We start from the raw sequence: 24,315 nt of genomic DNA on the forward strand, positions 1-24,315 counted from the left end.
TAACAGTCAAAACTGCTTTTCTGAAAATCAAATTTCAGGCTTAGGCTAATATTCTTAAAGTATGAAAAAACACCACTATTTTCCACAATTGGTTATATTTTTAATTACTGCCCTAGCTTTAATAACCGATGGACCAGCCAAATGGGTAACATTTAATAAATAACGTATTTGATTTTATTAGTAAGGTATGGGTCATTACCTTAAACACAAGTGTGTGCAAATATGTTAAGAATTTTATAATTGATTGATTTAGAATCCAGCAAGTATGCGAGCAGATTCATGAGTTTTTCTGTTTACGTATCCAATACAACAAACAAAGATGATGGGTTCCTCTGTTTTCACGATACAAAAAATGATGCCAGCTCCATACAAAGCGTCATGGACATCGATTGTCAAGTTGTGGGCCGGTACGTGATAAATTACAACACGAGAGAGGGCAAGCTCTTCCAGAAGCCCACTTATTCAAAGGAAGCATACATTGAATTGTGTGAAGTCGAAGTGTTTGGTTAGTTGATTCACAAAGAGAATAGTCTGGTTTACTTTCATAACAGGATAACTTTGTATCTTATCTCATGCAACCTTTGCAAAAATAATTGTGTTACAGTTTTGTATGTGAAACATTTTTGTCTTTAAACTACGTGCAATAATTGTGTAATATTTACGAAGTTCGAGAATAATGCATATAATTTTTTTTAGTATTTAATAAAATCTCAAAATTTAAACCTGATATTCCTTTTATCAATTATTTAGTATATATGTAATCTTGGTTGTTTTCTTGCCTAAAAAGGCTGCCCCGAACTTGGCTTCAAAGGACCGTATTGTGACGAACCTTGTCCACATAATTGTCAATACTGTAACCCCAAAACTGGGGAATGTATTGGAACCTGCAACCCAGGATACTATGGTGAACAGTGCAAATTCTACGATCGGGGTAATATTCATTACTTTTCATGATCAAAAGAGCTTATTTTTTCAAAAGGAGTATTTCTCACATCCTTAAAGTTATATATATATATTCTTTTCATGATTAAACTTGATCCCCAGAGAAAAAGGGCAATTGATAGAAAGTGTACATTTCACTTTTTACACTTATATATCCACAGCTATTTTAATATAACTTTACACAATTGTTTTCTAGGAAATCTAGCCCTACATAAACCGACATTCCAGTCCTCCACATTTTTTAGTACTACCGGAAGTAAGGCTGCTGTTGATGGTCAAAAGAATGACCTGAGTTTGTATTCGGGTCATTGCGCTGTGACCTCTGAGCATCAAAACTACGCTCTCTGGAGAGTTGATCTCCTGCAAAGGCGTAAAATTGAAAGGCTTACCTTACAAGCTTTGACTTCTGTTTCCAAATGGGGTTAGTGATTTTTTGTGTACCATGATTTTTACTACATGTATATGGGTATCATTATTATGATTTTAACGCGTTTTTGGTTAGCTAAACAAATTCATATCTGTACCATATGATTCCCCCACGCAACAATACGATAGGTATTTTAAACGTTTATTTTTTAAATTGTGACTTTATAATGAATTATATGCAAATAGTCATCATTTAGATTTAAGATATACGCCTTCTTTTTTTAATGCATACGTTCTGATTAGTTTATTGCATGTTTTGTCGTATATAAGATGTAACTTAAAAATATAAATTTGAAAATTGGATACATTTAACTAACGCAAAATGTACGATAAATACAATTCAAATTTTGCAACTCCTAAACTGAATCTAAATGTTTCTTTTTCACATCTTATGTTAAGTTTTTACCGGTTCACTCGAATTAACGTAGCGTCATTAATAACAATCAATTAGCTCTAAATAAAAAAAGAGATTTGAACGATGTTTGCCAATGTTTAAATAATATCAAAGTATGAATAAGAATTTGGCAAACATTTTCAAATGGCTGATTTGTTAATTTGTATTGCTTCCAGCTGAACTTACATAGCATGCCTTTATTTTTCATAAATTAGCTAGTAATTGTTTTTAAAAAAAATCCACCTTTTTCTGTTATATTGGATTGTAGCAATGTATCTTGACAACGTAAAGAACAGTGATAATAACATGTAAGAATGACACGTGGTTTTTTATTTATTTTAAATGAGAAAAAAAATTATACAGGACTTCTGCTGGGCTTTACATTAACAGTTTCTAACTCCACCAATCAAAACGACGGCGTCATCTGCTACAAAGACACAAACCATACAAGGTCAACTATACCTCCCTCATTCGAAATAAGCTGCCCTGTGATTGGTCAATATGTCTCGTATTACAATGAAAGACTCCCGGACATTAGCTACCCAGCTGGTTACAGTCAAAACGCCCAGTCAGCTCTGTGTGAAGTCGAAGTGTATGGTAGTTATTGTTTGGATTTTTCTTTGTTGTAGCATTATTCACAATATTTATAGCCTTGTCGCACAAATGTGTGTTTATAAATCCAAAACTAGCAATACTTTGCCTTTCTTTGTATTCAGGTTGTCCAATACCTGGATTTGACGGTCCGCATTGTGCTGTCCCTTGCTTCTCTAGCTGCAAAAATCGTAAGATCTTTTAGAATTGATCAATTTAGTTCAAACAGTTTAAAAACGTGTTCCAAGTAAAAGACATGCAGCTATTTTCTATACTAAATCATGTAATATTGTACTATACTTTTTCTTCTTTAAACGTTAACGTGAATTAAACGATTTGTAAACAAAATTGGGGTCAATAACTGATATCCTAGATGCATCTAAATGATGTTAAGCATGAGATGTGATTAATAATCCTATACAGTCGTTTGTTTGCAGTAATTGTCATGTTTTTGTTGGCAAATTATAATGCTTTTCTTAAAAGTTATGATTTTTGCATATTGAACGGATGCTCTTCGATTCCCACGAGACTCTAGTTCAATGCAATAATGCATCTTTGTTTTTTTTCGTTAGATCTAGAAAATCTAGCTCTATGGAAACCAACATCTCAGTCTTCCACGCGATCTGGCGCTTCCGGTTCAGAGAAGGCAGTTGATAACCTGAAATCTGATCGGACGTTTCGCGGTGGTCAATGTTCAGCAACTTTACCGGATACTCAAGCATATTGGCGAGTTGATCTGAAAGATGTATATCGGTTAGATCGCATTGTGATATATTTTAGGACAGAAAACAAAACATGGGGTAAGATGTGTTAGCGATGTTTTATCTATTAAATTGTCTTATTCTGTTTATTTTGATCGTCGGGACATCTAAAGTGAATTTAATAACGAGTTTGGCACGTCTTCTTACTCGCAAATGGTTGGTGTAAAGAAAAGACATAAAGAATTTTATTTCTGTGTGTTTTTTTTTTCATAATAATTGGTTTTTTCTTAAATCTGCAATATCTGGCCATTATAATTCAAACTGTAATACCGTCTGTGAGTTTGTCTTTTTTGCATTTAAAATTAATCTATTTTTTGAAAGTAAATTCAAAGGTTTTATGCAACGTAATTATTCTATACCAAAAACTAGCGCCTCAAATGTTGTCAACGAATATCGTAATAGCTCCGACAGCGGCTTCTGAGCAATCGACCATTAGATGTGTAGGGTTTATAGCACATCGTGTTACACGCACGCAACTGCAGCCGTTGATGTAACTGGTGGTTTTATATATATATATATATATATATATATATATATATATATATATATATATATATATATATATATATATATATATATATATATATATTTATACATATATATATATATATATATATATATATATATATATATATATATATATATATATATATATATATATATATATATATATATATATATATATATATATATATATATAAATCTGATTTAGGCATTGAGGAGACCATACCCTAAAATGTAGTTTAGGGAGACAATATACAAAATTTTTATATGTGCATATTTTTTATTGCAAATAGTCATTTAGAGGTCTTCAAGATTCAAATAACTTTACATGTGTTTTAATTTTTCAATATATCTTGTCCTTAAAAAAATACAGCAAAAATGGTCTCCATAATATTTTGTTACTCTCTCATAAGGCTTAAGGAGACCGTGCATATATTTTCATATATATTTTTTATGGCTTAAGTAGACCATTCTTTTTTCCCATAATTTTCATGATTTGCAAGTGCTCTATAATTTTTTATCGCCACGCAACATAGAATTAAGATATAATGCAAGGTCACTGTGTACATGTGCATGTATATGTAAGCTTTGTTAATATCTCACATAGTTGATGGTGTGGACTTTTAATATTCACAGTTGGTCATTTAGAGGTCTGTGGAATGGCAATAATCTCACATCGGTTTTAATTTTTCATTACTATTAGCCCTTAAAAATATACTATATTGTCCCTCTAATATTTTGCTACTGTCTTATGCGGCTATGGGATACCGATAATACATTTTTATTAATATTACTTAATTAGGGTTTAGGTAGACCATTCTTTTTTTTACCATAACATTCGTGATTTGCAAGCCCTTTAATTTTCACTGTCCGGTTTTTTTTCGCATGTCACGAAATTTGCGAAAATGGGGAAAATATGTAGCATTTTAAATTTGCGTCCCTACTGAAGATTATCTTCTCAATTCAATCCATTCTACATGTATCCTAATGTGTTTTAGAATTTCACATTCATAAATGAAAAAAAAAAAACATTTCAAGTTCATGAACAAACTTTACTAATCATCAAAACTAATTTCAAATAGATTTCATTTATAACTTATGGGCCAGGGTGTAAGCATTTGTTCAATTTTGAAAGTTTAAACAATTAATCATTTCAAATTTATTATTAGAGCAATCATTTGCATTCAAAATTCAGTGTACATAACATGTCCATTATTTTGGTGAACTTGCAGTTCAATTACAACAGTTTCATTTTTTTCTGTGCAACAAAATCATGTATGTAAGGATCTGTAAATTTATGAAATCAAAATATTCATAATCTATTTTCAACCTTCATATTTCAAATTTCATACATTTCAAGAAAATAAAGTTTTTAAAATTGATTTACTTAATATTCTTCATAATTCATATATAACAATAAAAAAAGGTGATCAAAGATCACGTATTGAATGAACCATTCATTAATAAATGTTAATGAATAACATTGATAATAAGTACACATGTAAGAAATTGACAAAGTTTAAAAGTTACTCTGGGAGCAAAAATGACTGATCAAATGCATGGCATAAAAAATATTAAAGGACGAACAGGATTATGCAGCTAAAAAAATTTCCAAATTTTTAAACATAAAGACATTAGGATGTCATCTACAATACATATCACGTTTAGGGGCCACTTTCTTGCCTTATAAGAAACAAAGGTAATCACAGATTACAAAGCACCGAGACGAGGCATCACCTTTATAAAGCATCACCTTTATGAGACCACCTTTATCACATTACCTGAATATCATAGTTAATGATCTTGGATATCTATGGATACTGTTTCGAAACAATATATTACTATATCATATGTTAAAAAATTGGATAATAATCATATGTTTATTTCATATATTAATATAAGATACACACATATAATAATAAAAATAAAATACTGTAATAAATAATGATGCAATATGATATTGTAACATATGATATGACATAGTGTCATGTTAAATACATTATTGCATTTGATCACATAATACAATATCATAATATATTATACAATGTCATATCACATAATACATCACAATTTTGTAACACATTATATTATATTGTATACTTAAATATGATATTGTATGATATTATATCATATTTGATACATAATATGATATTGTATCATAAGATACAATATAACTTGATTCAACATTGTATCAAATCATATGATACAATATCATGTGATGCAGTAATATATTATATAATACAATATCACTTTATACAATATCGTATCATATGTTACAATATTAGATACTCCAATATCAAATAATACTATTTCATGTGATAAAATAATATATTATATAAACCAATATCATTTTATACAATATCATATCATGTGATAAGATATTATATATTACAATACAATATTGTATCATATTATACCATATTAAATATGGCAATATAATATGAAACAATAGCATGTGATAAAATAGTATATAATATATTATCATTTTATACAACATTGCATCATAATAAAAAATACTTTACATTACAATATAATGATACAATATCATATCATAATGCACAAAAATATTGATACAATATCCTACTAACTTTTTATAATATAATATATGATATAACATTGTATCATATAAAACAATAGTGTATCAAATCTGACAATACTATATCATATGAATCATGTTATATCATTTAACAACAAACACATCTATCAATCAGGTTAGAGTGAGGTAGGATATTCTTTTTAAACATCCTTGATAATAGAGATCAGGATCTGAAACTGAAGCTACCTCTATGATTCATTTATATTATAGTTAAATTAACTATGCAAGCTATTTTCTATAAATCATGTGACCTGTTCCAAAATAACTAAACCTCATCCAGCATCCAAAACCTATGACTCGGATTCGGCATTCAAGCCTGCCTGATGCATCAGTATCATAAGACGCATCATCAATTCAAGTTTGGTTAAGTTAGGACCAGTAATTACTAAGATATATTTTTTAAGCATCCTTGAATATGAAGATCAGGCTCTGCATCTGAAGCTACCTTTGCAATTCATTTATATTATAGTTAAAAAACTATGCAAGTTTGAAATAGTACTAAATAAATTTAATATATGACCTGTTCCAAAAAACATAACCTCATCCAGCATCCGAAACCTATGGCTAAGATTCAGTATACAAGCCTTTCAGGTGCATCAGTATCTTAAGATGCATCATCCATGCAAGTTTGGATCAGTAGTAATTTAGAAATTGCTATCAAAGGCCACCTGCACCAAAAACTTTAACCTGTTCCAAAAACCTTAACCTCCAGCATCTAAAATTCATTGCCCAGATTCAGCATCCAAGTTTTTCAAGTTCATAAAAAGGTCCAGATGCATTATCCATGCAAGTTTGGTGAAGATAGGACAAGAAATAACTAAGATACAGGACCTGCAACAAAAACTTTTACCAGGTCCGGACGCCGACGCCAGCAGTATAGCATAGGTTCCGCCGAACTTCGTCTCGGTGAGCTAAAAATAAATTATCATACATGCCCTACGTCTTGTTGTTACATTACAGTTACATTACATGTAAAATGATGAGATTCATGTTTGCTTTTTCATTGATTTCATTTCATTTAATTTTTTAAATGTCCTAAGTCTTGTTGTTTTTCTCTCGTTGAAGATTTTAGATCTAATCTTCAAAAATTTGGTCCTCTCATCAAGCCGTTCGAAACTCCTGGATTTCTCTTTTACCTTGAAAAGATTTTAAAAATAATATGAACAATCAGAATTATTATATTGTTACATATTCATGTAAAAAGGATAATACCTATGTATAGATTCAAGGCATACCATACTCTGTATGGTTTTTGCTTCCACTACTTCTTGCTGAATATTTTGATTTTCATAAATACATTCATGCTCGAACTACATTCATCCACTTATATGTCAAGATTATCTGTTTTGAAATGCCCCCTCTACCGCTTTAGGCTTCAATACACAACCCAAAATAGAAAGCCTATAGGGATTTTGCATTGCATCGGCCATGAAATAGCCTGGATGACATAATTGAAAAATTGTATGAGGTATTTCAAGTGGGTTCCGAATGGTGAAAAGATGTAAACATATCACATTATAAATCTCCATGAGAAATTTGTTTCTATTCCTGTAACGGTCACCTGAGTAGCATATAACCCATACACAAACTTGTCGAGGAGTCTCATATAGGCATTTAATTAATTAGGTTTTATTCTGGAGTGGAAAAATCATAAATTAGTAATGACGGCCACCTCCCTGCCTGAAATCTTTCAAAAAGAACTGTGAAACCTACAATTTTGGCAAAAAACTTAAAAGATCGGGTCTACAAAATCATGAATTCAGTTTCCTTTCAGGTGTGTGGGAGTAAAAAGGATAATTTTTAACATTATATGCAATAACACCTATACATCCATTTTGGCCCTGCCCTAGAGTTAAAACCCATACTCCAGGGGACATGAAAATTAAAATTTCAGTAGAGGACTTCCTGGAAAACATAATTATAGGTCAGTTTTTATACAGATGTGTGAGAATAGAGAAGAAAATGTTATAACATTATATGCATTAACACTGTATTGCCTCCCCCCCCCCTCATGTCCTGAACCCCTGACCCAGGGGCCATGAATTTTACAATTTAGGTAGAGGAGTTAGTGGACATCGTAACCATGTATTCAGTTTTTTGCCCACATGTGTGGGAGTAGAGAAGAAGATTTTTTAAGATTTAAAACATTTTAATATATGGCCATATTGGCCCCACCCTAGAGCCTGAACCCCTGACTCGGGGGTCATAAATTTCACAATTTTGGTAGAGGGCTTCATGGACATTATAACCAGATATATATATATTTATATGGGAGTAGAAAAGAAGATTTTCTAAGATTTAATACATTTTTACTATATGGCCATATTGGCCCCACCCTAGAGCCTGAACCCCTGACCCAGGGGTCATGAATTTCACAATATGGACATCATAATCATGCATTTAGTTTTAACAAATATATATGGGGTAGAGAAGAAGATTTTCTAAGATTAAATACATATATACTATATGGCCATACTGGCCCCATTCTAGAGCCTGAACCCCTGACCTAGGGGCCATGAATTTCACAATTTATGTAGAGGGCTTCATGGACATTATATCTATGCAACCAGTTTTTTCCTAACATGTGCAGGAATAGAGAAGAATATTTTTTAAAATTTGGCTCTTTTTTTGCAAATTTGGTCCCACATGTGGCGCCCCGGGGGAAGTAGAGCCATGCATTCTACAATTTAGATTCCTCTCACCATAGAGATGCCTCACATCAAAAATGGTTATAATCAGCCCTGTAGTTTTTAAGAAGAAGTTAAAAATGTAAAATTGTTAAGGCACGATGCACGATAACGGACGAAAACGGATAGCAATAAACTCAGGTGACCTAAAAATTGCTAATTCATCAAATTGTGGATAGATAGACCAAGCAACAAAGATATATCACCTGAGCTGCTTTTAGTCTTCTTGGCTGCAACTGGGCTTGCAAGAACTTTAGTTCCATTATCATCTTCGATCTCAAAGAAGCACTCTGTAATAACAATATCATGAATATCTTACTTTGCAAATACTAAGGACAGGCATGCATAAAACGTAATGAAAAGAGAAAACATTATGGATGGGTTTTAATTATTAAACGATGCAAATCAATGTACCTTTGTCATCTTAAATAAAGAAAGAAAATTATTGAGAAAAGTTTTTATCATTTCAATAATATGACTTCTATTACCCCCCCCCCCCCCCCCACCACTACCACACACAGATTCACATAAATAAAAAAAAAGACTGATCACCTTGTGGTGTAACATCCGATGTATTTGTATTTCCACTCTCGCAGGGTTTGGACATCAAATCTTCTTCAGTCACATGTGATTCAGGTGCTGTACTTGGACCTTTAGGATTGTGCACATGTAACTCCGACACTCACCCTTTTAGATAAAATTTGAAAAATGTATACAAATACAAAAATTATTTAATGAAGAAAAAAAAAATACATACACAGTGATTTACCACAATAAAGCACTGCCCATATGCAAATGTGGGGGTATTTTACCCAGTTTTAAGCTTAAGTGTAAATTTTCCCTTACATGTAAATAATCCCTTTTACAGTATTGAAAGTGGTACTCAGCAAATGTAATTAAACACTTTACATTTTCATTACTATCAGTATCTGAACATTTCTTGAAAGTCAAATGGATTTGTGCACTACAGCCTCTGTCACAAGTCACAAGGAAATAACTCCATCTATACATTGTCATTCAAAAGCCTGAAGCCTAACACCTAGCTGCAATAATGTAGCCCTCTCCTGTTTTTTTTTTGTTTTTTTTGGGGGGGGAGGGGGGGGGGGAGTAAACATCAGTTATAAAAAATCGGAGAGGGCTACATTGTTGCAGCTACATATGTATGACTAACCTATTATCAAACAAGGAAAACATTCACATAATAGATTGAAACAAACCTATCAAGTTGACTTCTTTCATCACAGGAACTGAGAGAGGGAAAACAATGGTATGGAACTGCAAAAGATCAAAGAATCGTTATTGCATAGATAAAGTTTAAAACAAGAAATCTTTTAAAGAAACAGTTGCCTCTTTTGTGGCTTTATCAATCTTAAAATGATTACTTTCTTTCAAAAGTCAAAATTAATTATTCTTACTAGACTTTGACCCGTGCGTGCACGGGTTGACATTGCATATGATATCGGACATTTACTACATCGACGCACCGTATTGTTTACAATTACATAACCAAGCTTTAAGCCTACAATAATGCTATTAATTTCACTACACTCTGCTTAGTTATAATAATCTGACAGGAATGCCTCCCATATACCCGTAATGTAGCAGAAATTGCAGAATCGCTCTGAATCGATTTTTGAGAAAAATAATGAAGTTGTATTGAAAATAACAGTCAAATTATTCATAACAAACCATTCTGAGGCTGTAAACACTTTTCATCTAAATATGTAATTCATATTATTGAAGGATTCAACACTTTTTTGCTCGCTTCAAAGTTACACACCATGTTGATATTCGGATCTCTTGGGATTTTACTCTAACACAGTGTATTTATATTTAGGAATATTATTACATATAGGAGAATTTATTACATCCATTACATTCCACTCATATCATGGAAATCAAATGCATTATCACAGCATTAGGGAGACCAGACAAACATGTTAATTGTTATACATAATAACGTTGCAACTTTGATTCTAATTCATTTACTTTGTTCAAAATGCTCACTGTTTTCTCTGAGGTTCAAGATGTCCTGTTTTTCCATTGCGTTGCGGCTAGCTCTCAATAAATCTGTGGTGGACTCTGTATAAAAGTACTAATATATTGTATTGTAAATACAAGCTTCAACATTTACTTTTTAAATCATTGCAAATTTTATTCCTTATGACTAATTAAAATAAATATTACAAATATATTACCGGTACATCCATTACATTCCACTCATATCATGGAAATCAAATACATTATCCCAGCATTAAGGAGACCAAGCCCCAGGATCACATAATAACATTGCAACATTTAGTTTAATTCATTTACCTTGTTCAAAATACTCAGTGTTTTCTCTGTGGGTCAAGATGTCCCGTTTTCCGATTGTGTTGCGGCTAGATCTCAATGAATTTGGGGTGGACTCTGTAAAAAGTACCAATATATTGTATTGCAATTTCAAGTCTCTAAGTTTACTTCTTTATATCATTGCTAAGTTTATTCCTAATGATTAATAAAAATAAATATAACAAATATATTGCATCCATTACATTCCACTAATATCATGGAAATCTAATGCATTATCACAGCATTAGGGAGACCAGACAAACAATTTTATTATACTTTCATGTTAAATGTTAAATACTGAAATCTGATTGGTTTAGACGCAGTTGGTAATCCGTTCTATTACCCTCAGTGTTAGCAACACACTTGGCAATTGGTAACACAACAAACTGTTACATGCGCTTAAATTATGAGTGTACGGTTTGTCGTAGAATTTACTTCATTTCTAAATAAAAGCAGTAAAATTTTCTTTAGAAATAAGACATTCAGTAAAATAAAATGAATAGTGCCTGTTGGGAGGGTATCTATTGAAATTGACACCCCTCGAAAACCATTGTCAACCTCCGCTCCCTGCTTTACCTTAGGGTCAAGCTGTCTTGTTTTTCCATTGTGTTGCAGCTAGATCTCAATGAAACTGGGGTGGGCTCTGTAAAAAAGTACCAATATATTGTATCATAAATACATGCTTCTAAGTTTACTTCTTTATCTCTTTGCAAAACTTATTACTTATGACTTATACATGTACTTATAAGTATAACAAATATATTACATCCATTACATTCCACTCATATCATGGAAATCAAATGCATTATCACAGCATTAGGGAGACCAAGCCCCAAGATCACGAGCAATCTTAGACTTGAGTAGTAAATTGTACACTGTCAGTGGCGTAGCTACCATGTATGCTTATATGCCTGAGCATGCACATCATTTGGGGGGAAAAATCAGTAAAAAAATAAATAAAAAAAAAAAAATATAAAAAAAGAATTCAAGTATTAAGGTCCATACTTAGTTATTCCATCAACCCGTTTCCGTCACTCGGTCCTACTTTATCCGAAATCAATGCTAAACAAAGACGTATTAAGCACCAAATATAGCCACGCAATATGGTCTTAAAGTACCATATTAAAGAAACAGTACACAATGCATGTACCTAAAAAGGCAAATATTTATTTTGCAGTTGAACTTAGTTTTACACATTTTAAATTTCCCCGATAGAATATCACAGCTTTATTGAAATATTCATTACCATAAACTATGTGAAAATGAACTTAAGAATAAAAGCTTTGAGTGGGTCAAAGGCAAATGTCAAAAAAAATTTCTTCTTCTAACTTTTAATAAGTTTTGTGATTTTATTTTATGCCTAAACTATAACCCAAACAATTTTAACTGCCTAAAAATAGGCTTAAATAGTAAGCATTCCTTTCAATTTCTGCTTTAATATTTGGTGTTAAAAATCGTCAGAATCCATGAGCTTCCGGGGGCTTTCGCCCCCTGGGCTTTGTCCTGGACCCACTGGGGGCCTCATGGTGGCCCCCACACCCCCTGCCATTTTAAGCATGCACTTCGTTTCAGGTCTAGCTACCCCACTGACTGTATTAATGTTTCTTGCTTAAAAACATAATAACATTGCAACATTGAATTTAATTCATTTACCTGCTTCAAAATGCTCACTGTTTTCTCTGAGGGTCAAGATGCCCTGTTTTTCCATTGTGTTGCGGCTAGCTCTCAATGAATTTGGGGTGGACTCTGTAAAAATACCAATATATTGTATTGTAAATACAAGCTTCTACGTTTACTTTTTTAAATCATTGCAAATTTTATTCCTAATGATTAAACAAAATAAATACATGTATAACTGTTACAAATATATTACATCCAGTACATTCCACTCATATCATGTAAATCTAATGCATTATCACAGCATTAGGGAGACCAGATCAACATGTAGATTGTTATACACAACTACATTTCAAAGTATATCTAGTTAATATAAATGGATTTACTTTAGTCTTATTTAAAATGACTGGGCTCTCAGCCTCTTGTTCTTTCAGGTATTTTTTGCAAAGTGAAAATGGACTGCAGATGCAAAATTATTCTTTAAATAATAACATTACCCAAAACCTTCTTATTTTCATCTGATTCAGAATCAGAACTTGGCGAGTAGTTTGATACACTAAATGGGTCAGAATCCACATCAGAGGGAACTGAAAGAAATTAAAACAATATAGAAAATTTTCTTTCATAAACATTCATCAATTATTAGTTTACCACATTTGGTAATTGATGTTTCTTTTTTATAAATCTGACAACAGACCACTGACTAAATCAAACTTTTCAGCCATGGTACAAAAACAAGACTGTATCAATATTCAGTGAAAAATGAATTCCAATTCAGATTGATGCTTAAATTAACTAACCTACCAAATCTGATAATTCTATGTAAATGTATATTTTTCAAGAAGTACATTCTGTAAACAATTTGCAAAATATACATATTTACTACAGAAACAGATTTTGTAATTTATCTAACAAAAAACAATTTTGTTCTGCAAAGGAGACTCTCCACATTAGTGACAGATTCACAATGCACACTGACTTATATTAATAGCTTTTTGTTGGCATGGATGTTAGCGCGAGTGGGTCATGAAGTGGGAAGAAGTTGGGGTGACTGGATAAACCCACGTGACCAAGCAGGCGACCAATGTACCCTATCATATACAACAACTGTCGATCATGGGGATTAAACTTGGGTCGCAGTGGTGATAAGCAGGTGCATTGTCCACTGCACAACTGGACACCTCTTTCAAGCTTTTAATTTAATAGTGCTTGATAATGAAAACAAAATAAATCTATTCAGGTCTGCACAAGAACCGTATATAATGTTAAAACTGAAAGAAAATCAAACAACTATAAACAAAATAAAGTGAAATAAAACCTAACAAAACCATTACCAAAATCAAAAGGATCACAGCCTTTTCTGAAATCAATCAAAACTAGTACCGGTAAAAACATGTACATGAACAGGGGCTAGTGTTGTCACGATGATTGAATTTCAATCAATGATCAGTTGAAAAGGTTGTCGATTTATCATAATCGATTTTAGATTTTATAATCAATTATACTCAGTCTGGGTTTATTACATTAATATTATACCTATCATTTTGTTTTCTAATCTGTATTGAATGAAATGAAAACTGTTGTGAGCTGGGGGTTTTCTTCAATCTCAAAAGATGTGTAACATTCTACCTAATAAAAATACAGCAAAAGTCTTATAAGCTTTTAAAAGGAAGTGAAAATAGCACTTATATATTTTAGATTATACATAGCATAAAATTTAGTGCCCCATATTATTGAATTTAATATAAGTTGTTACCGATTCGATTATTGACCGATCATCAGTTGGCAAGAGACAACCAATTCTGCTGATTAATTGATCACGATTTTTAACCTATTTAACAACACTAACAGAAGTTTTAGGCTTGTTTTTCAATAAAAACATATAAATTATCTATTCTGATACTTTTTAAATTTTTGAGAAAAACCTATTTTTTAGATTAGTTTAAAACAAATCAATGTACGAAAAAATGCAAAAACAAAACCAAAGCCAGATAACAAGATATCCAAAGCCTGATTGTAAATCACTAAACTCTCTCTTAATAATTATTTTTTGTGTATAATTAATCCAACCATTTTCCTACCTTGCTGCGCCACCGCAAGCTTTTCCCATCACAACCATAGTAATATACATGAAGTATCTCTTCCCCAACCACAATGTCTCTCTTAGCAAACATTCATAGGTATTCCCTTCCATTAAACACTCTGAGTTTATGGTGGAGTTTGCATCGTCCTTGCCATCATTTACAAACTGGCAGATACATGTATGGTTGTTCACTCCTGACAGCATCAATACTACTGTAACAGTGTACATAAAAAGAAATCAAACCTTAAATTATATAAGAAGCATATAATTACTGGTATTTTTGCTTGACTTAATTAGAATTGTTTATAGTTATTTCTAGAAACATTACTGCCATACATAAATGTTAAAATATTACATTTAGCTGCAGGTCTGTATCTCCTGGTCTGAAAAAAAAATTTGGATAAACGTTGCTTCAATTTTTTTTTTCACATCAGGAGCTACATACCTCCAGCTTCATGTAAATATGTATAAATCGTATTACCAAAGTTCTTTTCCATTATATTGATAGATAAATATTTTGTTTTCTGTGCTTGTCTTCAATCTCTCCTCCCCATCCTGTCCTTTTAATGTTTCTCCTGCAGGAGAAAATCTCCACTGACATGACTGGTTGTGCTAATAACTCCAAAACCTACATTAAAACCACAAGCACCTGTGTGAAAGCATTGTTTATATGCAAAGAAAACTTTTGGATTCATAAACATCTACATTAAGCCCCATTCACAATTGGCGTACGAGCACTTTACAATAACTCTTTGCGATCGGAATGTTTTAGATTTGCACGAGCTCTCTCATATATTGCATGAGGTCTCGCATTTGTTGCATGCATTTTAGTGCTTGCATCAAGTCTCCTTAAAAATTGTGGACATGCACACTATTCAGACACGACTGAATGCGATCCAAATCATCGCAGTGCAATGCACGAACAATATATAGTACGAACATTTTACAACATTTTGTATACTCGCAAGAGTGCAGGTGCATGATTTTTAAAGGTCATAAGATGAATCGCTGCTGTAGAGAGAGAGAGAGAGAGAGAGAGAGAGAGAGAGAGAGAGAGAGAGAGAGAGAGAGAGAGAGAGAGAGAGAGAGAGTTGAATGTGATAATAGTCTACCATATATCATATGTGCATGTTCTAGTGAGAACATACATTAAATTAGTAAACAACAAAATATTTACAACCATCGACCATTTCTAATGCTATCATGTATGAAACATGTCATGTTATTCTAATAAATCAACAATTACAGGGGGAAGGGCGCCCCGGGTGCGCATAAACATTGAAATTAATACAAGTATTAAAAAGTAGTTTTAAAAGTGTTGCTACATTGGTCATGCTTCTGGATTGAATGTTCTTGAGAGCACATTGTGCACAACGCTGTGTAATCAAGACATACATGTTTTGCCTGGTCAACAGATCACACTCAGCCCAACGGGAATCTGCAGACACATTGTTTACATTATTATTAATCATCAAAAGCCAAAAATTTTACAAACCTGATAATATCCAAAAAGCCAAACGAGAGTGATACTATGATGTCACATTTGTAAATGTGGGTCACAATTGTAAATGTGGGGTGAGCATCCCGGTTGTAAACATGGAGGACTGACTATCTTACCTATAATAAGTCAATTCGTACATAGAATAGTCGGCTATCTTTCCACTATACAAGTGAAAAAGAGTAACTGATCTTAATTTGCTTTTAATTCATTTAGGTAACATGGGGTACATGTACATATATCTACATTACGTACATTATTAATTTAAAACAATATTACTGGTACATATAACTGTAATATAGAAAATTCTTCATGTCTATCTATTTACATAAAGCGACATTCTTCGGTTAACTTTTCTGTCCATTTTCAATAAACTAGCTATATAATTACAGGGATTTTTCAGCCTTTTTTTATTTTGAAAATGCCATTTTTTTTTTGGAATTGGGAAAATTGTATCGACAATTTCACGCAGTTGGGAGAAATCATATGTTGCATACATCATGATTTCTGAATTTATTATCATAATGGAAAATCAAAGAGCTAGACTTTAATTGAATAGAATCTAATTAACTTCACAATATAGATATATGTATAATATTCCTATATTTAGTTATTTGAACAAGTCTTTTTCCCTGAAATAAACACCTTCAACACTGGTCATAAAAGTATTACATTATTAAGAATTTATCAACATATCCCCTTTTAAATTGAGAATGTATTTTTCTGTTTGAAATATTTCATAACATTTACCTTTTACTTTTATATCAGTCTAGTGTGTGTAAAAAAAAACATGAACTATTTACAGTACTGTACTGTATACCACAAAATAACGATGTTTTAGAAAAACAGAGGAAAATCGGATTAAAAGTTGGCGATGTTTACAGCGTGTTTTGAAACTTTTATGACTGCAGTTTTGCTAAATGGGTTTAATCATTTGTTAATACTGAACATTTATGGACATTCTGGTTATTTTACGAAGTATTTTTTGATAAGAAATAAACATAAGAACTATTTACCAGTTGGGGAAAAATACTGCTATACTAGTATTGGGATCATAATTTGGACAGCTGCTGAAGTGAACTTATTTCCAATTGGGAATGGGGACGACTTTTGCTCCGGAGAAGGTACTGATAAATCCTTGAATTACATATTACATCAAACGTACAGTGGAAATGAATATCATGCTTTTATTGTTAACTTCGTTTCGAATTTCCTCGAAGATTAATCAACATTTGGTGTAAAATAGTCAAGTTGCACATATTATCGCCCTATTTTATTTGAATATTTAAAAAAAAAACTTCATAAAAACATTACTTTGTTCAATTGTAGTAGGATTATCAATACTGCTTACCATAAAGTGGCTTTGATTCCTAAAAGGCAGCACGCTGGCGTTAAAAGGTCCATTGTTTTAACCCGAGACGTTCCGAGAGTACTCGGAACAAATGGCAGAGAGCACTTGCCAAATGTTCAAACATGGTCAAGAAATTAACGACTTTTTTTCTAGTTAGGCTTTATACATAAAAAGTGAAAAAGTATTTTGAAAACAAGTTCATTTAGAATAATTAAAGGCTAAACAAATTATATATGTTAGATTTTTTGAAATATTGCAAGTTTTCGTTGGTCTCCTAAATGCAGAAAAATAGTCATTGCTAATTATACGATGGAGGCAGATTGAATTCCTTTTTACGAAAAAATATAGACAAAAGGCAACTATTGGATGTCAAATAATAGACACATTGATGCATTTTAGGCAAAGACACACCGTTCATTCATTTAAAGATAAGCCAATTACATTTTAGACAAGGTCAAAATAATACGGAGACCAAAATATGTCTCCCTAATCTACTGGTCTCCCTAATAAAGATAAAATAATACAATCGGTCTACCAAATGCATAAGTCAGGTATATATATATATATATATATATATATATATATATATATATATATATATATATATATATATATATATATATATATATATATATATATATATAAAACAAAAAAACCTTAGATACATACAATTTACATCGAGCAATTGAAATGAGTAATTTCTACACCACATCATTAAGGAAAACTTTAAAGTTTAAAAATTCTAGTTAATTTCAAACTATTGATAAATCATTTTTACAGAAATGTAAATGAGAATCAAGGTAAAAAACTTCTTGAATGACGATTTCAAGCTAGTGATGAATCATTTTTCACAAAAATGTAAATGAGAATCACGGTAAACAACTTCTTGAATGACGATTGTTTGGGAATGCACAAGGGAAACACATAATAGGATTTCGTCTGCTAAACAAGTGTTATCGGTAAGGTGAATTGAGTCTCTTTTTCGTTTTTGGAAAGAACCTAAACGTGTGCTTGTTTATTTTTTACTGTAATGCAGTTTCTCGATCAAATAATCAAATAAATCAATAAATTTATTTGAAAAAGCAAATACTTGCTTTTACGATAATTATTTTAATGAATGGACAACGTTCAAACGTCATAAATAGCGTAAAGCACCGCACATCAATATACAATAGTCAGCATAACAATAGAGATGTGTTGTGTTTGTACTATGCTAAATTAATAGTTTTGTATTAGCAGTTTTGTATTAGCAGGGTTAAATACATTAATTATGCACTCGCTTCCAGCTTGTTTACTATGTTTCAAGCCATGACTAATATTTATATAATAGTGTTGCGTTGTGCATGTACTATGCCTAAATAATAGTCAGGGTTTGACACATGGTGCATGAGCCGGAGGCGAGTACACTATCAAACCCTGACTACTATTAAGGCATAGTACATGCACAACACAACACTATTGTTATTATTATGCCGAGTGTTGTATATACTGACGTGCTTTGCTTTAAGTAGGTGTGACGTTTGAGCGTTGTCTGGTCCCAAAAAATAATCACCGGAAAAGCTAGCGTTTGTTCTTTCAAAGTAATCAATTGATTTCAAATTGATTGATAATTTAATCAACAAATTGTTGTACAATAAAAAATCAACAAATGTTTATGTTCTTTTCAAGAAACGAGGGACGTTTCACCTTACCGAGAAAACTCGAAATGTTAGCAGACGATTGAATTTTGTTCTTGTACATTCTTTATCAAGCGTCATTTAAAAAAAGTGTTTTTGCGATTCTCATATAGAATTCTTTCAAAATTGTTTAATCCACTTGTTCAAAAGTTTATCAAAACTTTAACTAAAAAAATTATCGTTAATAATGATGTGTTTTTGGAATGATTTATAATTTCAATTGCTTGATGTCAATCGTATGTTTCTACTTTATATATATATAAATACCGCCAGACATTCCATCGGCTGTTGTAGCGTAACGGTAACGGTTACGCGTTGGGCTTCAAACGTTATGCTTTTAGTGGCAAGAGTTCGAAACCCGCTGTCGGCGCTTGCAATATTTTCGTTGTAAACATTTGTCGTGCTCTATTTCGGCATAGTATGCTTACGCTATATAAACCCATTGTATACTATGCAAAAATAGATGAGTATTAAATATAGAGAGACAAACTGACAAGAGGAATGATAACTAGGCATAGTAGATGCACAACTCAAATCTATGATAATAAGAATAGGTACTGTAATAAGAAATGTTCTAATATTTCTATGCACATGTTTTATAAAAACATTGAATAATGTTGTGCAGATGAACACAACCCTCATAGAGCGGTGCCCCTTGGGTTCTACCTATACATCTCTAACACAACCGATATAACGACCGCTGTCCGATGTTATCACGCTAATTATGACACAATCTACGATCTTCCGGATGTTATGCACATTCTCTGCGCATTGTCCGGACGTTACGTCATCTACTACAACGAACGGAAAGAAGGATATGTCTACCCTGCAAATTATTCCCAGTATGCATTTGCTGATTTGTGTGAAGTTGAAGTCTATGGTATGTTTTCATTGCATCTGGATTTAGGGAGGGAATATGAAGTTAGTACGGTTCAATGTTTTATTCAGGTTATTCGATCCTCAGGTGGCTGGGGAAAGTTTTTTTGATACAATTCATTGTAGCCAAGGGATGCATGTCTTCGAAACTCTGTAACTAGAATTTCCTCAGTTCCCATTCAGCACAAATACCTTTAATTCACTCTTAATAAGGCCAATCACCAATTTCTGAAGAAAATTACTAATCAAAACCTGTACAATTCTCTACATACTGGTTTTTATGAGATTTTGACCCTTTCATAATTTTTAAAATTTTTTCATGATTTTTCAGCTTTTAAGACCTCCCCCAGCTAATTCCCTGCAGAGGGTTGACCTTCCGTACCGTGTGCATGTTTCACTATCACATGTCAGAAACTTACCGCTGTATAGTTTACAATGTCCCATCCACCTACTTTTCGTGTTATTTTACCTCCCGTCTGTAACTTGCAATTTCACTGTGTAAAGTCAGCACAACAGTCATAGCCGCAGGTTTCGCATTTTACTTCTGATTCTCATGTACCTAACATAAGGGGCCTACATATTGCATATCAATTTCAACAAGAGACACCCCTCTAACTAATGATAATCATTAAAAATCATTTCATTTTTTTTATTCGAAACTGTCCCTTGCTACCTCAGGCTCAAAGTTTGATTTTTTTTTCATCGTAAACGTATCATGTTTCTTTTAAACGTTTTACAAGAAATGAATTAAAATATAAGTTTAAGATTGTATCAATGCATTTCACAAAGGTATTGCAAAGTTGCAAAGTTACGATGGATATAGTATAAACGTGTTTGAAAAAAAAGAGTGGCGGTGCACCTGTGGCTTGAATTATTTATCATCTTGTCATTAATAAGTAGTTCTCCGTGAATCCACTACGCCGAGCACGTAGTTGTGTACCTGATGGTAATACTAACACTAGAATACTACTACATGTAGTAATTAAAATTGGTCGTATAAAAGATTTATGGTACGGATACAAGAAATCCAGATAATTTAGAGTTATCGAACATTGCTGAGGGTCGGAGATCGGTAGGGGTATATACTGTTGATGTGTTCATGATAATGCCTCTGCCCTTTGTTCATTCTTCCTTTGTTTTGTAAGCCAAAGTCTACCGATGTTAAATACTGTGCATGCATAGCTGACCGTAATTGGCCTGAACAGAAACAAAGTGAAATATAGTCAACATTAGCTTTAAAAATAAATAACTGATGTTCAATAATAAGTTCCCGACGGTGGAATTTTAATAAAACCCTTTTGCTTCATTGATAAAACAAAAACTGTGTATATATTCTAGTTTATTGAATACTTCGTTAAATTAAAATTTAATTTTGAGCAACTGTATTTTATCACTGAATCGAAATCTGAATAAAACGTAAGTGAGATTAAACCTGCGAGAAAAAAGTAAGAATTTATTGAACAAAAATACAGTATATGTAGTTTAAATGTATTTTATCCTAGGCTGTCCTGCCCCCGTAGAAGATGGACCAGGGTGTACTCGTCCCTGCCCAACTAACTGTGAACAGTGTTACCCATATACTGGGGTCTGTCAAAAATGCAAACACGGCTACCAAGGGACTGAATGTGAACCTGGTAAGAGCAGATTTCATTTTCCTGATAACTATATATATATATATATATATATATATATATATATATATATATATATATATATATATATATATATATATATATATATATTGGCTAGGCAATTCATGTTTCAAAATAATTAATTATGATTGTTCGATAACACAGGGTCCTTAGTCTGGATGAATATGCTTAGCGTAGTTCAGATTATCGATAGTTATATATTTTTTATAATGTGTAACTAATATAGATAACACTCGTGTGTTAAAATAGGTTCGATAATTAAACTTCTTCAATAATGGCCTTTTGTTTATACTAGTAACGTTAAAAGGGGCTCATCATTAGGTTGTCATCAAACGAAAATAGTGAACTTTGCCTATCTTTACAAAAATAGGAATATTGACTTTTGGGGAAACATATCTTAGAAACTCAAGTATGCCTGATTGTGGAAGTTGGATAAAAACGTACGAAAACTATATATTTATTTGCTTTGATTGGGTTAGTAAAAGCATTTTGAAAGCTAATTGTATGCATTGTTTTGAGTTCCTTGTATCGAATCAAAAAGTTCTTACTTTATTTCGATGTATATTGAAGTTACTGCAGTGTACTTACTATATATGTTTTCTTTAAAAGTCGTTTGCAGTGCCTCTGCCTCCATAAGTATTTCACCAAACAGTACATTAAATAGTACTGACTACAATGCTATATATTCGGCGGACGGACTCACGTTTCCTTCCAAAGGACGACTCCGGGTGGTGTATATCTACATTGCGTTGCCAAAGCTTGCATCCGACCTAGCTTACTTGCATATATCTATTGTTAAAGCTGAACATTTCAATGTAATGTTTCTGTCAGACAAAATGGAAAAGACAGAGGTATGATTTAAAGCTTATCCAAATACTTTACTAAAGAACGCAATGATCGCTTCTTGTTTCTGTTTGTCGGAGATTTGTATTGATTAACTATTTGTTTTGTTTTTTTCTGTTTTGTTTTTCTTTAAATTCCATATTGCATTTGATTATTTGTTTCGTGTATGAGGGCGTAAAACACACGAAAAACGCTAAAATGCTTGTTTGTTATACAAAATTTATGTATATATGCATTTCTGTTAATAATTCAAAACAGCCAGTACTTTATTAATTAAATTATTTAAGAATTAAATAATTTTCTTATCACTTAATCAGTTAAATGTCAGTTTGAAATGTAACATTAAAATAAGAATGCCATTTAAATACTTTTATTATCTTGGACAATTATGTTTCAGTATAGAAGAACGAGTATTCAAACAATGTTTAGAATAATTTTCAATTAAGATATTATAAAACAAAGTGACCGTCTCTTTCTTTCTAGCGTTGTGTGTATTGTAGGAACAGTATTGGACATTATATCCCGCATCAAAATGCAAATGAAATGCACAATGATACCTTTTTAATTTTGTACATTTTATTCAAACATATTCTCTCTCTATTGATTTGCTACTATTAATTCCATTCCTTACATATTATTTTGTCGTTATCTATTGTGATTTAAGACATTTCTATTTGCATAGAACGCGTAACTTTGAGTTTTGTAATTTATAGCATAACATTTGCCACTCAGATTTATACATAGGTTCATTCTTAATAAAAATATGTAATTTGTTGATGTTTTATTAGTTGTCAATGGCTTATGGAAATAAGATAGATAAATCAATCGTATTACATAGGCAGAATCTGAATGTCCTGTTTCTTATTTTGCAGTATGATCAAGATGTTGTGGGCCCTTTTCATGGTCGCATATATGCACGTACCAACTATGGCTCTGTAACCCAAGCTATCCGTATTAAAGTACGATATAGGAATTCGTTCACCATATCCAATCTCAAACTTCCTCTGAAGACGTGTAGAAATGTTACAGTAAGACAACCAGACATTTTATTTACTGAATTTTAAAAAAATATGTCACAATGAAAAATTATGACAGAAAAACGAAATGTTTAAGTAGTAAAGGAGACTTATAATGTACCTTTGATTTGAATTATTAAACAAATAAATACGTCTCAGACAAAACATCTAGTCAAATACAGAGAGAGAGAGAGAGAGAGAGAGAGAGAGAGAGAGAGAGAGAGAGAATGTTTGAATAAATGTAATAATTATTTCACTTTGTTTACAGACGCACACATAAACCAGGTGGGAAGACCGGAGAAAAGCAAATAACTAACATAATATGTTTAATGCGTGAACAGATTTACAACAAATTTGTGTAAATGTATCTATTAAGCTATTTTTGTTCTTTTACGTTTCTGATACACAATCTGCCCGACATGAATTCTTTACAAAGTCTTCATTGTGTGTACATTTTTATCATTTTAATTG

At 32.0% G+C, this 24,315-nt stretch overlaps 1 protein-coding gene and 1 pseudogene across 1 annotated transcript; one reads left to right on the plus strand and one right to left on the minus strand.

Annotated features, from left to right (window-relative positions):
• Positions 1-378: 378 nt before the first annotated feature.
• LOC128174838 (uncharacterized) lies at positions 379-24,124 on the plus strand. The gene is made up of 11 exons (XM_052840276.1): positions 379-505; positions 788-931; positions 1,139-1,363; positions 2,105-2,359; positions 2,479-2,544; positions 2,926-3,153; positions 20,083-20,337; positions 21,836-21,967; positions 22,817-22,836; positions 23,701-23,856; positions 24,113-24,124. Exons 1-11 carry the CDS (start codon positions 379-381, stop codon positions 24,122-24,124), a joined length of 1,620 nt encoding a protein of 539 aa, XP_052696236.1.
• Positions 6,733-15,151, minus strand: LOC128172359 (uncharacterized; annotated as a pseudogene).
• Positions 24,125-24,315: the final 191 nt, after the last annotated feature.

The sequence above is a fragment of the Crassostrea angulata genome, chromosome 2 (assembly GCF_025612915.1).
Source record: "Crassostrea angulata isolate pt1a10 chromosome 2, ASM2561291v2, whole genome shotgun sequence".
NCBI classification, from domain to species: Eukaryota; Metazoa; Mollusca; class Bivalvia; order Ostreida; family Ostreidae; genus Magallana; species Magallana angulata.